The sequence below is a fragment of the Zalophus californianus genome, chromosome 7, assembly GCF_009762305.2.
Source record: "Zalophus californianus isolate mZalCal1 chromosome 7, mZalCal1.pri.v2, whole genome shotgun sequence".
Taxonomy (NCBI): Eukaryota; Metazoa; Chordata; class Mammalia; order Carnivora; family Otariidae; genus Zalophus; species Zalophus californianus.
In genome coordinates this window covers 94,884,755-94,898,271 of record NC_045601.1, presented here as the reverse complement: position 1 = coordinate 94,898,271, position 13,517 = coordinate 94,884,755, and the positions used below count along the sequence as shown (strand labels likewise).

The following is a 13,517-nucleotide window of genomic DNA, read 5'->3' as shown; positions in this document are numbered from 1 at the left end:
AGGGGGAGCAGCAGGCAGAGGGAGAAGGAGACTCCCCGCTGAGCAGGGAGCCTGACTCGGGGCTCAATCCCAGGACCCTGGGACCATGACCTGAGGTGAAGGCAGGCACTTAACCCACTAAGCCACCCAGGTGCCCCAAGTTTCTCAAGTTTTTTTGAAACAGAACAGAAATTATTCATGAAATAATACAATCTTTTAAATTAATATCAATTTTACATTGTTTTAGATCAGTATTATTCATTCTAATATAATGTTTTAATTCATATGAAAATAATACAATAGCCTTTAAAACCTCGACAAGAATTTACATTCTAAGTAGTTTCTCTTTTTTTAAGAGTAATGATAGCAACTGTCATTTCACTTATTTGAAGTATGTCTTGACATCTGATATTCAATCCATAGTCATTCCCACACTGTGCACACAAGGACATTTCCTCCCATTAGCAATTAAGTCCTTTTCTTGGCATTTGCTACTTGTAATTACCTCTTATTTACCTTGTGCCTCTCATACTTCATGATAATTTTATTTAAAATAAGCTAAATGGGGGCACCTGGGTGGCCCAGTCGGTTAAGCATCTGACTCTTGGTTTCGGCTCAGGTCATGATCTCAAGCCCCAAGTCGGGCTCCTTGCTCTGCTGGGAAGTCTCCTTGAGATTCTCTCTCACTCTCCTTCTCCCTCTGCCCTTTCCCTCGCTCTCGCTCTCTCTCAAATAAATAAATCTTAAAAATAAATAAATAAAATAAGACAAGCTAAATGTATATCCCCTCTGATGTTCTTATCATTGGAGCCCTTATTCTGTTAACCTTTATTGTTATTCTTCTGCCCCTTTGCCTGCAGTTGCGTTTAAACTCAATTTCATTTTAATTGTGGTTAAATACACAGAATACAAAATTTATCATCTTAACACTTTTTTAGTGTACAGTTCAATAGTTTTAAGTACATTCACACTGTTGTGCAACCATCACCACTATCTACCTCCAGAAGAACTCTTTTCATCTTGCGAAACTAAAACTCTGTTCTGATAAAACAACTCCCCATTCTCACTTCCCATCAGCCCCTGGCAACACCATTCTGCTTTCTGTCACTATGACTTTGCTACTCTAGGTATTTCATAGAAGCATAATCATATAATATGGATTCTTTATTTATGACTGGCTTTTTTCACTTAGTATAATGCCCAAAAGCTTCATCTATATTGTAACATGTGTCAGAATTTCCTTCCTTTTTGAGGCTGAGTAATATTCCATTGTACAGTAAACCCTTGAATAACACAGGAGTTAGGAGCACCGACCTCCCATGCAGTCAAAATCCATGTATAACCTTGACTCCCCAAAAACTTAACTACTAATAGCCTACTGTTGCCTGGAAGCCTTACCAATAAGAAACAGCTGATTAGAATATATTTTGTATGTTTTATCTATTATATACTGTATTTTTACAATAATTCCTAAATTTTCTTAATTTTTTCAGTATTTCTAAGCTACAAGTTTATCTGCAAGTTTTTTCATTGTTTCAAATCTCCAAGAAATGTTCCAATATATTTATAGAAAAAAAAAATCCACCTATAAGTAAGTGGACATATTCAAGCCCATGTTGTTCAGGGGTCAACTGTATGTATATATCACATTTTGTTTATTTTTTCATCTGTCAACAGACACTTGGGTTGCTTCTACCTTTTGACTGGTATAAATAATGCTGCCATGAACACGGGTGTACACATACCTCTCTGAGACCCTGCTTTAATTCTTTTGGCTATATATCCAGAAGTGGGATTGCTGGATCCCATGGTAATTCTATTTTAAATTTTTTGAGGACCTACCATACTGTTTTCCACAGCAGCTGCACCATTTTACATTCCCAGTAACAATGCACAATAATAATTCAACCTAATTTTAATACCAGACTAAATCAAGTATCTAATCTTCCTTTATCTTAGGATGCTGAGCTGATGCTGAGCTGCACGTAGTGGGAGTCGATGCTGATAAGTTGGTGATGTTCCCCAGCATCACAGTCAATTACCTACTTTACCATTTGATCAGTGAGCAGGATGTGTGCAGGCTGTGGCATGAGCGAGGTGGTACTGGACCAAAGCAGACTTGCCAATACATTGGTACCCTAGGGTGGCCAGCAGAGACAATGCACACTGAGCAGGCTCTCAAAGATAGATAACTAATACTCCCTGGGAATGAATCAGGTTGAGAAAATGAATAATTCCTACAGTCTACTGGAATCTATATTCTTGTCCCTGAAATTTCTCACCGAATTCCCCAAATGTTATCTGAGTTAGAGCTCACCCAAGAGATTACAGGGATAAGGGATGTCTGCCTCTATCTAGACCGATGACTTGGGGTCAGTCCCTTACTTGCTGAGACTCAGTTTTGTCAGATTGGGTTAACAATGTATGCCCTACCCAATGAACAAGTTGGTTGTGCAGATTCAACGAGATAATGACTATGAACATACTTTAAAAAAATAGAAAGTACGATTTAACTACAAAGTGCTACTTCAAAGCAATACTGTTCCTGAAACATTACTGTCATTTCCAGAACCGACCTCTCTTCTTCCAAGGCACAAACTAAGCTCTCTCTGGATATGTTCAATTTCCATAGTTTGATTTTCTTTTCTTTTTTAAGATTTTATTCATTTATTTGACAGAGAGTGAGACAGCAAGAGAGGGAACACAAGCAAGGGGAGTGGGAGAGGGAGAAGCAGGCTTCCAGCCGAGCAGGGAGCCCAATGCGGGGCTCGATCCCAGGACCCTGAGATCATGACCTGAGCCAAAGGCAGATGCTTAACGACTGGGCCACCCAGGCACCCCCGTAGTTTGATTTCCTTGAACCACACTCATACACCTGACACCCAGGGGGCAGTGGGAGGAGGAAGGCACTACTGAGAGAAACCAGACAGATCCTTATGCTCACCAGGAGGTGGTTTGGGGAAGTGCAACAAAGGTGATATGTAGAAAGGTTGAGAAATGATATGTAGCAAGGTCCAGGGAGAAAAAAAAAAAAGAAAGGTCCAGAGAGATGGAACCATGAGCTCAGAAAACAAACAGCTTTTTTATCCCAAGTACAATTAACTTGCTACTTTAGAGCTATCTAACAATGGATGATCTTATCACTCAAAGGACTGGAACAAAGGAGAATCTTGCATAGGAGAACCTCTGAATCAGATAAAAGCTCTCAGATCCCCTCAAACTTTAACATTTTGATTTCACAAGGACTGACAGTAACACAGTAGCAAGTGGGTCAAGCTGCACTCTCTTCACAGAGGTTACAACAGGGAGGGTCTTCTATTGGAACCCATGGGATTGAGGACAAAGATCAAGGAGTCACCTCAAAGAGGGCTGTTAAATGCCAAGTAGAATTCCAAAGGAAGCTACAAGAGTGTCCTACTTTAAAATAAAGGAATTTATGCCCACCCACATTTCCCAGCACCATTTAAAGACCACCTTTGAAAGGGCTTTCTTTTCAGTCCTTTGATCCACAGTTGTTCATGAAAACTTTGGAGGGATAAGTGGCTATCTAACAGTCTCTCAAACGCTTGAGTTTTCTTGAAGCTTCCTTTGCTTGAAGCTGAAAGAATTAAAAGTTTTTAAGACAATAGGTGACCTGGAGTACAAGAAAGACTTAAAAGGAATGGCAACAGGCCTTGCTGTAGTCAAAATGCTGACCTAGGAAAGAATCACAAGTTAGAAAGATGTGCTTCTTTTTCTCCAAGCAAAGCACATGAATCTCTTCACCAAATTAATCTTGGTTTCATGAATTGAGAAATGAAATTCTACCTGTATTAGCACTGTTCATTTAATGCAGTCCACCTACCTTGCATGCTTCTGTGCACCAATTATTCTTACACCTATTGTTAGCAAATTTATAGTAAACGAAATCTTTCATAAGATTATGTAAGGGAGGCATAGTAATACACAGCAGACTCAGTAAGTTGCAGGGGTATAATTCAGTAAATCCTTTTGAGGCAGTTAGTAAAAGAAATTTGACTTTATTAATTCAATTCACTCTCTAGAATTCCAAAGAGAAAAAGAAAACAAACATTTCCTTTAGAAGCTTCGTATTTGCAAATTAATTAAGCCAAAGTAAGGTATGAGCTATACAGTCAAGCCTTCCACAGGAAGGGAAGTGTCCTAATGTTATGCAAATAAAGCTGCTTGGCTCCACATATTTCAAAAGGAAAGGGAAGACTATTTAATAATCTAAGCAGGAAAGGAACAGAGAAACATCCTACTATATTTTCAATGAGATCAAGGATGTGTAGTTAGCTTTCCCACACTGCAGCAAGTTCCCAACTACAAAGATGCCCTGAAATCCTGCTAATACTGATTTTAAAAAAATTAAAACTATGCAATTTTCCAAAATATCTTGCAGCCTTACGATGACCTAAGCTGCAATCAGGAAAGCAGAGATTTTCCCCACGGCTGGAAACCAAAATTCAACAGCAGAAGGCAAAGAAGGGTGAGGTCAAGGAAGTAGTTTAGTAGGAGAAGGAGCAGGAAAGAGTAATCAGTAGGCTTGGGAAATCCTTTTCTGCTACTTTCTCTAGTTTCTACCTGAGTTTGCCTTTTCTTGGCCTAAGATGAATACCCTTAAATGAAATTCAAGAGCCCTAAACCCATCTCTTAAGGCATCTGTATTTCTTATGTGTGTGTGTATATATTTATGTAGGGTTTATTTGTCTGTGTCACTGACAACAACACATGCATTCAGATGTGTGTACAATTTTTTCTCCCATCCCCACCTCTGGCAACCACCAAACTGTTCTCTACATCTGTATTTCTAAGGGAAGTGTTGGAAGTTATAAGGGAGCTTTATTGCTCTTCCCAACCTCTCAATACTGGAGGACCCCAAGAGCTCAGTCCTCAAGTCTCCTCTCTATTAACATTCACTTCCTGAATCATCCCATCTAGTCTCATGAATTTGGTAACATTTCTGTACTAATGACCCGCAATCCAGACTCATGTTTTCCATGAAATTCAGACACTAAGATACCTGATATTTCTTTTTTTTAAGATTTATTTATTTATGTGAGAGAGAGAGCACGCATGCACGTCTGCACACTCAAGCGGGTGAGGAAAGGGACAGAGGGAGAGAATCTTCATGCAGACTCCACCCCGCACATCCTGAGTGGGAGCCTGATGTAGGGCGTAATCTCATGACCCATGAGATCATGACCCATGACATCACGACCTAAGCCAAAACCAAGAGTCAGATGCTGAACCGCCTAAGCCACCTGGGCACCCCTCTAACAGATAATTCTAACTTAACATATCCAAATTGGAAATTTGATTTCCACCCAACAACCCAAACCTGCTTCTTCCTCAGTGTTCACCATTTCAGAAAGCAGGACTACCAATTATCTATGCTAAATTTGCCACTAACTCCTGAGTCAAAATTATCAGGTTCAATAATCCAGTTAGTTACTAGTGGTGGGAGCTTCATGGGCCAAAGTTTTGCCAGCAGGGGGAGCGAGCTACAGCTTGGGCTGTGACCTGGGATGTACCTCCTTGAGAAAGTCTCAGAAATTCTAAGTCACAAGGAAATGTAGAGTACAAAAAACTGGAATCAGCGAAATGTAACAGGAATGGACTCAGGGTGCCTGACTATTTGCAAGTGCTCTAAAATTTTAATTTCCCTTCATCCCACCCTCAACACAAACACATAAATACCTCTTGGGGCTAAGTGTTGTTATACATTAACAGGTTCACGTGGGAGGGCAAGAGAGATAGACCCTTACTACTCCCTACCACAAAAAGAGAGGGTCAGTAAAATGCATGGCAAAAATGAGGTTTGGAGCTTATCTACGGCTTTAAGTATCATTTCTACCATCTATGCAGGTAGGAAAACTGAGACTCACTGTGATTAAAATGCATTACGAGGGTTAAGATAAACATCTAGCACTAAAAATATGATCATATGAACTTCTCCATTCTCAAACTGCTCCAGTCAAGGTGCGTGGGTTTAAATCATAGTTCTGCCATCTACCTACTGTGTGACCTTTACAAGTTTTCCCTTCTGGAAAGTGAGCACCTATCCCAGAGAAGTGCTGGGGAGATGAAATGAGAAAAAAGAGGGAAACATGAGAACAATGCCCATGTGTTGCCCACATGTAAGCGTACAGTAAATGTGAGAGCTTTTGTTCATTATGTGTTATTATGATGATGAGAAGGTTTAAAAACTCTAGGATTCTGACACACACACACACACACACACACACACACAAAATGCTTTGTAATGTCAAAATACTAAAGAACAAATGGAGATGGGGAGCTAAGTATCTTTTCTGCTCCAAGGTGGTAGAAAATTCCTTAGGTGTTCCAGTGACATGTCTTAACAAAAGTCCCAAGACAAATTTACTAAGAGAAAAATCAGGATAAATTTTTAGCTAACTTACCCTTAAAAACATTCCAAAGGAGTAAAATAAAGTGTGCATATATTATTAATGAAGTTTATATTAGTAATCTCTATTACAAATGCATACAGGCACATTTGAGTATAAATTATGGATTCAGAAAAAGTACATAGATTAGAGCAGCCAAAGATGCTAAAGTATAATGCATTCCACATGGCCCGTGGCCCGCTTCATCAAGAGGCCGGTCTCACTGAAAGATGATTGAAACTGCACTGTCACAGCTTCTGATCCATCTACTTCACAGCCACATCCGAGTTCAGCCTTTCTCACTCTCAAGCCTGTTTATTATTCAGATTGCGGGATTCAAAATATCTACACGGCAGCCTGGGTGGCTCAGCCGGTGAAGCCTCTGACTTGATTTCAGCTCGGGTCATGATCTCAGGGTCATGGGATTAAGCCCCATATCCAGCTCTGTGCTCAGTTCCAAGTCTGCTTGTCCCTCTCCTCTTTCTCTCTCAAATAAATAAATAAAATCTTAAAAAAAAAAATGTCTGGAGTGATTCATATACAGTCATTCAAATAATCCTGAATCACCATAGCTGATTTATTTTTATTGCATCTCCAAGACACAGTCAGAGTTGACCTCATGGCAACCCATGGTAACACTGATTGTCTCCAAATGTGTACTTTAGGAAAGGCACAGGCTTTAGGCACGTGTCTTCTGGACTTGGTGAGGCACTAACCAACGGCACCTAACCAAATCCAGAAGAGGAAGGCACAAGGCCTGGGCTCAAGTCCACATATGGCATAAACACAGGAACGTGTCAGCAGACGACATTAGATTACAGGAGGCTGAACAGGAATCATGTGAGATAAGGTGCCAGCAACTTCCTCACCAACTCTGACGATTTCCAGTCTCCAAATGATCCTAGCAGATGCAGACAGATGGAGGAGGTGAGTTTTACCTGCCCCAAAGAACACTCTCCAGAATTTTTGCCCTAAGCAACAGAGTAGCCTCCACTGCTGTTTCATGCCTCTATTCTCTCTCCCTTCCAATTCCTTCTGAAGAAGTCAGAACAAAGGTCATCATCCTTCAATTCCCCAGAAGCAATGATCACCAGATGACAGCAGAATGTCACCTGTTAGGGCCAAGCTCTGACCCTAATTACCTCCCATCCATACTGCTGCCCTAGTTACTTACCTGACCCCTGTCCTGTTCCCCCCTGACTCGTCCTGCTCACGTTTAGTCTTCCTAAAATTGTGCTTTGATCATGCTCCTCTAATATCTCCATGAAGCACAGAAAATGAAGTTTAAACCCAGTGGTTGTCTAAAGTATATTCTGGCCCCAATCTCTTTTTCCAGCTCTACCTTGTACTTCTCTCTCATGGAAATCCCCACAACCAGTCAAATGGTTCTCAGGACTTTTGCTTATTCCAGTCATCATGCCTAACTTCTACTGCCTACTGCATGCCTGCCAGTTTTTTTAAAGATCTTTATTTTTTTAAAGATTTTTTTGTATTTACCCATTTGAGAGAGAGAGGAGCAGAAGGCAGGTGCTTAACCAACTGAGCTACCCAGGTGCCCCATTCCTGCCAGTATTTTAAAGCCCAACCCAATCCCATCTCTTCTGTGAAGTAGTTATCCCCTGTCCACCCATGGGGATGGGGTGGGGGGGTGCAGGGAGGAGGGGTAACGCCCTCTGTTCTCTGAATTCCTATAATGCCTAAGCTATATGTCATGTGCAAGTATCATTCATTCCTTTATTCAATAAAATGCACTCAGATGCCATGGACCAGGAGCTATTCTAGACCAGATGATAGAACCCCCAAATAAGTCAAGGTGTAGGAAAGGAGGAAAAGGAATTACCACTTATTGTTTGTTCTAAGCAGGTGACTGTGCCATCTATTTCCATGTCAGTTGAGATCACCCTCATGGCTCCATGAGGTAGCTACCGTTATTGTCACTTTACAGTAAGAAATCAGAGTCTCAAAGAGTTATTAAACAACCTGGCAAAGGTGACCTGGTATATTCTTTATTATTTTCCGCTGTCCCTGTCCCCTCTCAGACTCTCTGCCCACCTCTCCCTTGCTCTGTCCTCGGGATGCTGGTCTCTGTAATGTGCATCACCCAAGCCTCTTCGGTTGGGTCAGTGGAAAGCACCAGCAGGACCTAAGAGAGCGCCCCCACCCCCCCACCCCCCGCTGCCTTCCTGACTCCCTAGGTTCTGGCTGTGGCCGCACTCCTCAGTCAGAATTCCTATGAAAGGGTCTTTCATGGCCCCAGCAATTCTTACCAGAATCCAGTAAGACCAGTGCTATCTGCTGCCTGTTCAGGCTGGGAGTGGTAGGTGGGTAGGCTCCACCTGAAGGTTAGGGAGGCACCTTAGCCTGCCCACACCTCTGTAAATAGTCTTTTTGTTAAACTCTCTTCAGTTAAACTCTCTTAGCGGGCCACCTGTTTCCTGCCAGATACACAGAGCAGAACTTGAACCCATGTCCATTTTCCTACAGAGCCTGATTTTTTCCACTTGGATAACTGCTGTGTGGGAGATCTGTACAAAGTGCTGAGGATCAAAACAAAAGGTATCTCACTATGATAGGAAGGATCAGACAAGACTTTCCTGCTTGATCATGAGTCAGTCTTAAGAGGTGAATTGTAATTTACCAGGAAAACAAAGAGAGAAGATAGGCACTCAAGGACAAAGTGGATACCAATTTCAAAGTCACAGAGGACTACCTCTTATTACCCAAGGCAGTTACGTACAGTGCTCATGAGAGAATAATGGAGGTTGAGGGTTTCTAAAGTGTGATAACCACCCAACCAACCTGAACCCCATGTGGAGATTGGAAGCAACAAAGAGTTAGCCAGATTCTGAGCGAGAGAACCAATATGCCTCTTCTCCCTACCTTCAACAGATGCCCTCCACAGAAGGTAAAGCCAACTCTTTAGCATAATATACAATCCCTTGGTGATCTAGCCCTGCCTGACCCAGCCAGTCTCATCTACCAGCACCACCTCCAGCTGTTCTCTGAGAATGTCAGACCTTCTCACACCTCTGCTGTACATGATCCTCTCATCAGAGATACCCACCTCCACTTCCCACCTGATAAACTCACATTTCGGGACTCACCTTAGGCGTCTGCTTCTCTGTAAATCTTTCTGGCCCTACAGGGTGCTTCCCTGGTGCCTTGTTCATAACTGTACAACAGCATTTTCACAACACAGACATGCATCCGATGTACTTGTTTGCATGTCAGTCCACAGACTCAGCTGTGAGTTCCTAGAGGCCATGAACTACAGGAAGGTAGCAGACTGCAGAGCTAAGTGCTTGGGCTCTAGATCAGACTGCCTAGATCCAAATCCTAGACTCTGCCACTAACAGCTAGGTAAACCTAGGCCTGTTATTTATACGCTTGAGCTGCTGTTTCATCATCCATTAAATGGTAATAATAACAACAGCTACCTCATAGGGTCGTGAAGTGAGTCCTATTATACAGTGAGCCCTCAATAACTGTCAGCTATTAATATGTATCTGTGTATCCCTTATTTCCTATGTAAAAAAAGCTTATGTTTGTTGAATGAATAACTTTTCCTACCACCTCATAGTAGATACCACATAGATACCAAATTCTACATAGCTTATTTCACTAAATCGTGAAAAGACTCTCATCTCTAAATATGTGCTTATTTTACAATTGGTCAAAGACACACAGGACCTTTTCTGTAAAGGAATTTAGCTTCTTGCCATTGTCACTGGCCGGCACAGAGTCAGACATTCTCCTGGCCTTCTAGCAAACTCCACTGTGCCTGCAGCAGTTACCCCCACAGAAGGGTAATTTTGTTTTAATAATTTACAAAAACCTATTATCAAGCCAAATCTTGCTGGTTCCCCTATGTTGGCATGAGAAATGACAAAAATAGGCTCCCCACAACATAGGAGTGAACCACAGGGAGACTTCCTTCAAGTGCTAAAGCAATGTAGCATTATTGCAGTTGTGAAATGCTTTTTAGAACGTTTTACAGTGGCATTTTCTAAGCCGCAAATCCTTAATCATCACAACCTTGGATAAAAAAGTCCATGTGTGAGAACCCGAACCGAGAAAAAATACCAGAGCACATAGAACAATGTGGTCAGGAGGTGGAGACCAGCTCCCACGTGAGCCCGAATTTCCTAGGTAAGGTAGCGCTGCAGCCCACAGAGACTGCGAGCGCATGGGTAGAAAAGGCCAGTACTGCTTGCGGCCCTGGTCCAAAACAAAGGCCACACCTGAGAAGGCTTGCACCCCTCCCACCACCCTGGCTGGTACAGACGGCAACACTGGCCTCAGCAGCCCGACAGCCCCCTTCTGGTAGGGTTCAGCTACCGGCCCAGACCCCAGCCTTACCTTTCCCTCCTCTGCCTCTCTTCTGCTGATACTAGCTTTCTTGTTGCCCCTCTTCACCAACTGTGATCTCATCATTATTGCCCCTCGGCTTGTGGACTCTGTGGCCCCTGCTCTAAAGGGGCTCAGAATTCACCCATTTTTAAATCACCCTGTCTGCAGTGACCACCTCTGGCCTCTTGGACACCTCTCTGGCCCGGTGCTTTCTATGAAATTTCTATGAAATCACACTCCTTCCTGGGATTCCTATGGGTTCACAGCACTTGCTGAGGATCACGACAGAATAACCAGATGATCCAATCTGACAAGTTCTTAAAACGGAAAAGAACCACCACGCCATGGAGTTAAAATTCTTATAAAAGTTCTCTACTTACAGGCCTTCTGGTTGAAGCACCTTGAACGGAGTGATAGAATTCTGGCTGGACTCGGCTATTTTTCTTGATTCTTCGTTTCCTCACGGAAATCTCTTGCTCGCTCTGGTGATGAACCTCCACCACGGGCTTGGCTTCTTCCAGGCGAGCAGCCGCGGCTGCCGCTGCACGTCTTCTCAGATGCCGAGGGCTCGCTCTGAATCCCTGGGGCGGAAAACAAACCCAAACAAATCCAGATGTGTATTCAGTTAGTTTCTGGTGAGTCTCTGGGGCTACTTCTACAAAGAGCTCCAAAAGTCACCAAGCTCAATGAGATCATTTGCATTCCCAAAGGGAGCATGGATGTAGAAGGAGGCTCAACATTAAAAAAGTGCTTTTAATTCAGTAAAGCCAGTTAAAAAAAAAAGCCCAGTGGGTGAGCACATTGCTTTACTCATGTGTATATACATCAGACCACACGTGAAGAAGGGTATTTTCACCTAGGCATGAAGCTTGGTATAGGAGGAGGGCTGAATATTGTTAGGTGGGTGTCACTCTACGTTCATGAGAGCAGACTCTGAAGGCAGGAAAGCAGGAAGGTAAAGCATCATTATAAAATACCAAAAAGTGAAGATTCAAAACTAAACGGAGGCAATGCCATAAAGCAAAGAGTGCAAGTTCAGTTAAACCATATTATGCAGGGTGCCTGGGTGGCTCAGTCGGTTAAGCATCTGCCCTTCGGCTTAGGTCATGATCCCGTGGTCCTGGAATCGAGTCCCGCATCGGGATCCCTGCTCAGCGGGGAGCCTGCTTCTCCCTCTGTCTGCCACTCCCCCTGCTCATGCTCTCTCTCTCTCTGTCAAATAAATAAATAAAATCTTTAAAAAAAAAATAAGCCATATTACACATTTGGAAATAATATGATTTTGGAAAATCTCAAAGAATTACATAAAATAGTCTCTGTCCTCATGTAGCTTACAATTTCCCAAAGAGCAGCAGTTCATGTATAAGCTGGCATGTGTGATTAAGATTTAAAGTGGGCAGTTGAGGACACAGTGCTGGCAGATCTCAGAGAAGGAATCAATGAATGAAGCTGAAAATAGTCTATATTTGGCTTCGTTGTGTGGGTGGCATTTGAAGAATGAATAGAATTTATATTCCAGGCAGGGGAAACAACATAAGGAATGAATGAATAAGTAAAATAATGGATGGGTGGATAACATATTTATGCAGCAATAGGAAACATTATTTCATGACATACTAGGATAAGCATATAAGCTATGCATGAGATATGGCGGGAAATTAGAGGGTAGAGTGTGTTAAATGCCCTAAGGACTTCAGTGCAGTTGTGGCTCTTCCGACTTTTTTTTTAAGTAGGCTCCATGCCGAGGATGAAGCCCAAAGTGGGGATTGAACTCATTACCCTGAGATCAAGACCTAAGCTGAGATCGAGGGTCGGACGCTTAACCGACTGAGCCACCCAAGGGCCCTAAAGGTCTTCGGACTTTTAAAAGATGTCTAAAAAAACTTACAGACTGCAGTAAAAGCATAAAAAATGGAGGGTAAGAATTTCAGGGGGAGAAGCAGTATGAGATACTGAAAGATTAATGTGCACAGGGGGATTCCCACTGAGGGACATGGGGAGAAGGTCTGGAGTCTGGTTATGGAGACCCTGAATACCAGGCTGAAGGACGTGAAGAAGGAGAAAAAAGCCAAAATTAGGGTGTGACCCACAGAGTCAAAAGTAGCTCTGAGGTCAACAGAAATCAATAAGGAGGGAATGCAAATGGATTTGAAAAAACTGAGGTCACTGTTTGGGTGCTTTTCTCTCATCCCCAAAAACACTGGCCTGTTCCCATCCCTTCTCTGTGGGCAAGCTCTGCTGGATCCTCTTCAACCCAGAAGATCCCCACCATTCCCACATAACCAAGAGATACTACAGCAGCTGCTGGAGAAGAGGATTAAGAAGAGGGAGCTGTCCCAATCCCTAAAATGCCTCCTAGAGCAGAGTTAGGACCATACCGTCAGAATCAACAACCACGTGGGGCTGCCTTTTAAACATGCATATTCCTGGACATCCTTCCCAAACACACACAAGACACACACACACACACACACACACACACACACACGCGCGCGCGCGCACACACACGCACACTCTCCCCTCTCCTCTGCTTCCTTCTGAATTAGCATCTCTAAGGATGAGGTCAAAGTGTCAATTTTTGGCTTGGTTTGGGGATTTTTTTTTTGTCATTCTCCTTTTTCCCTTTATTTATTTATTTTAAAGATTTCTTTATTTACTTTAGAGAGAGAGAGAGAGCATGAGCAGGAGGGGGAGAGGGAGAGAGAATCTCAAGCGAACTCCACGTTCATCACAACCCCAACACGGGGATCAATCTCACAACCATGAGATTATGACCTG

The 13,517-nt window shown here is 42.7% G+C and overlaps 1 protein-coding gene across 16 annotated transcripts in view; it reads right to left on the bottom strand.

The window, feature by feature from the left end:
* The window catches only part of DST (dystonin), a 486,661-nt gene that overhangs the window by 411,144 nt on the left and 62,000 nt on the right, over positions 1 to 13,517 (bottom strand). For all 16 annotated transcript variants that reach the window (XM_027601381.2, XM_027601378.2, XM_027601372.2 and 13 more), the window contains exon 3: positions 11,120 to 11,320. In XM_027601381.2, the coding sequence (XP_027457182.2) occupies positions 11,120 to 11,320 (201 nt within the window). The remainder of the gene's footprint in view (positions 1 to 11,119; positions 11,321 to 13,517) is intronic.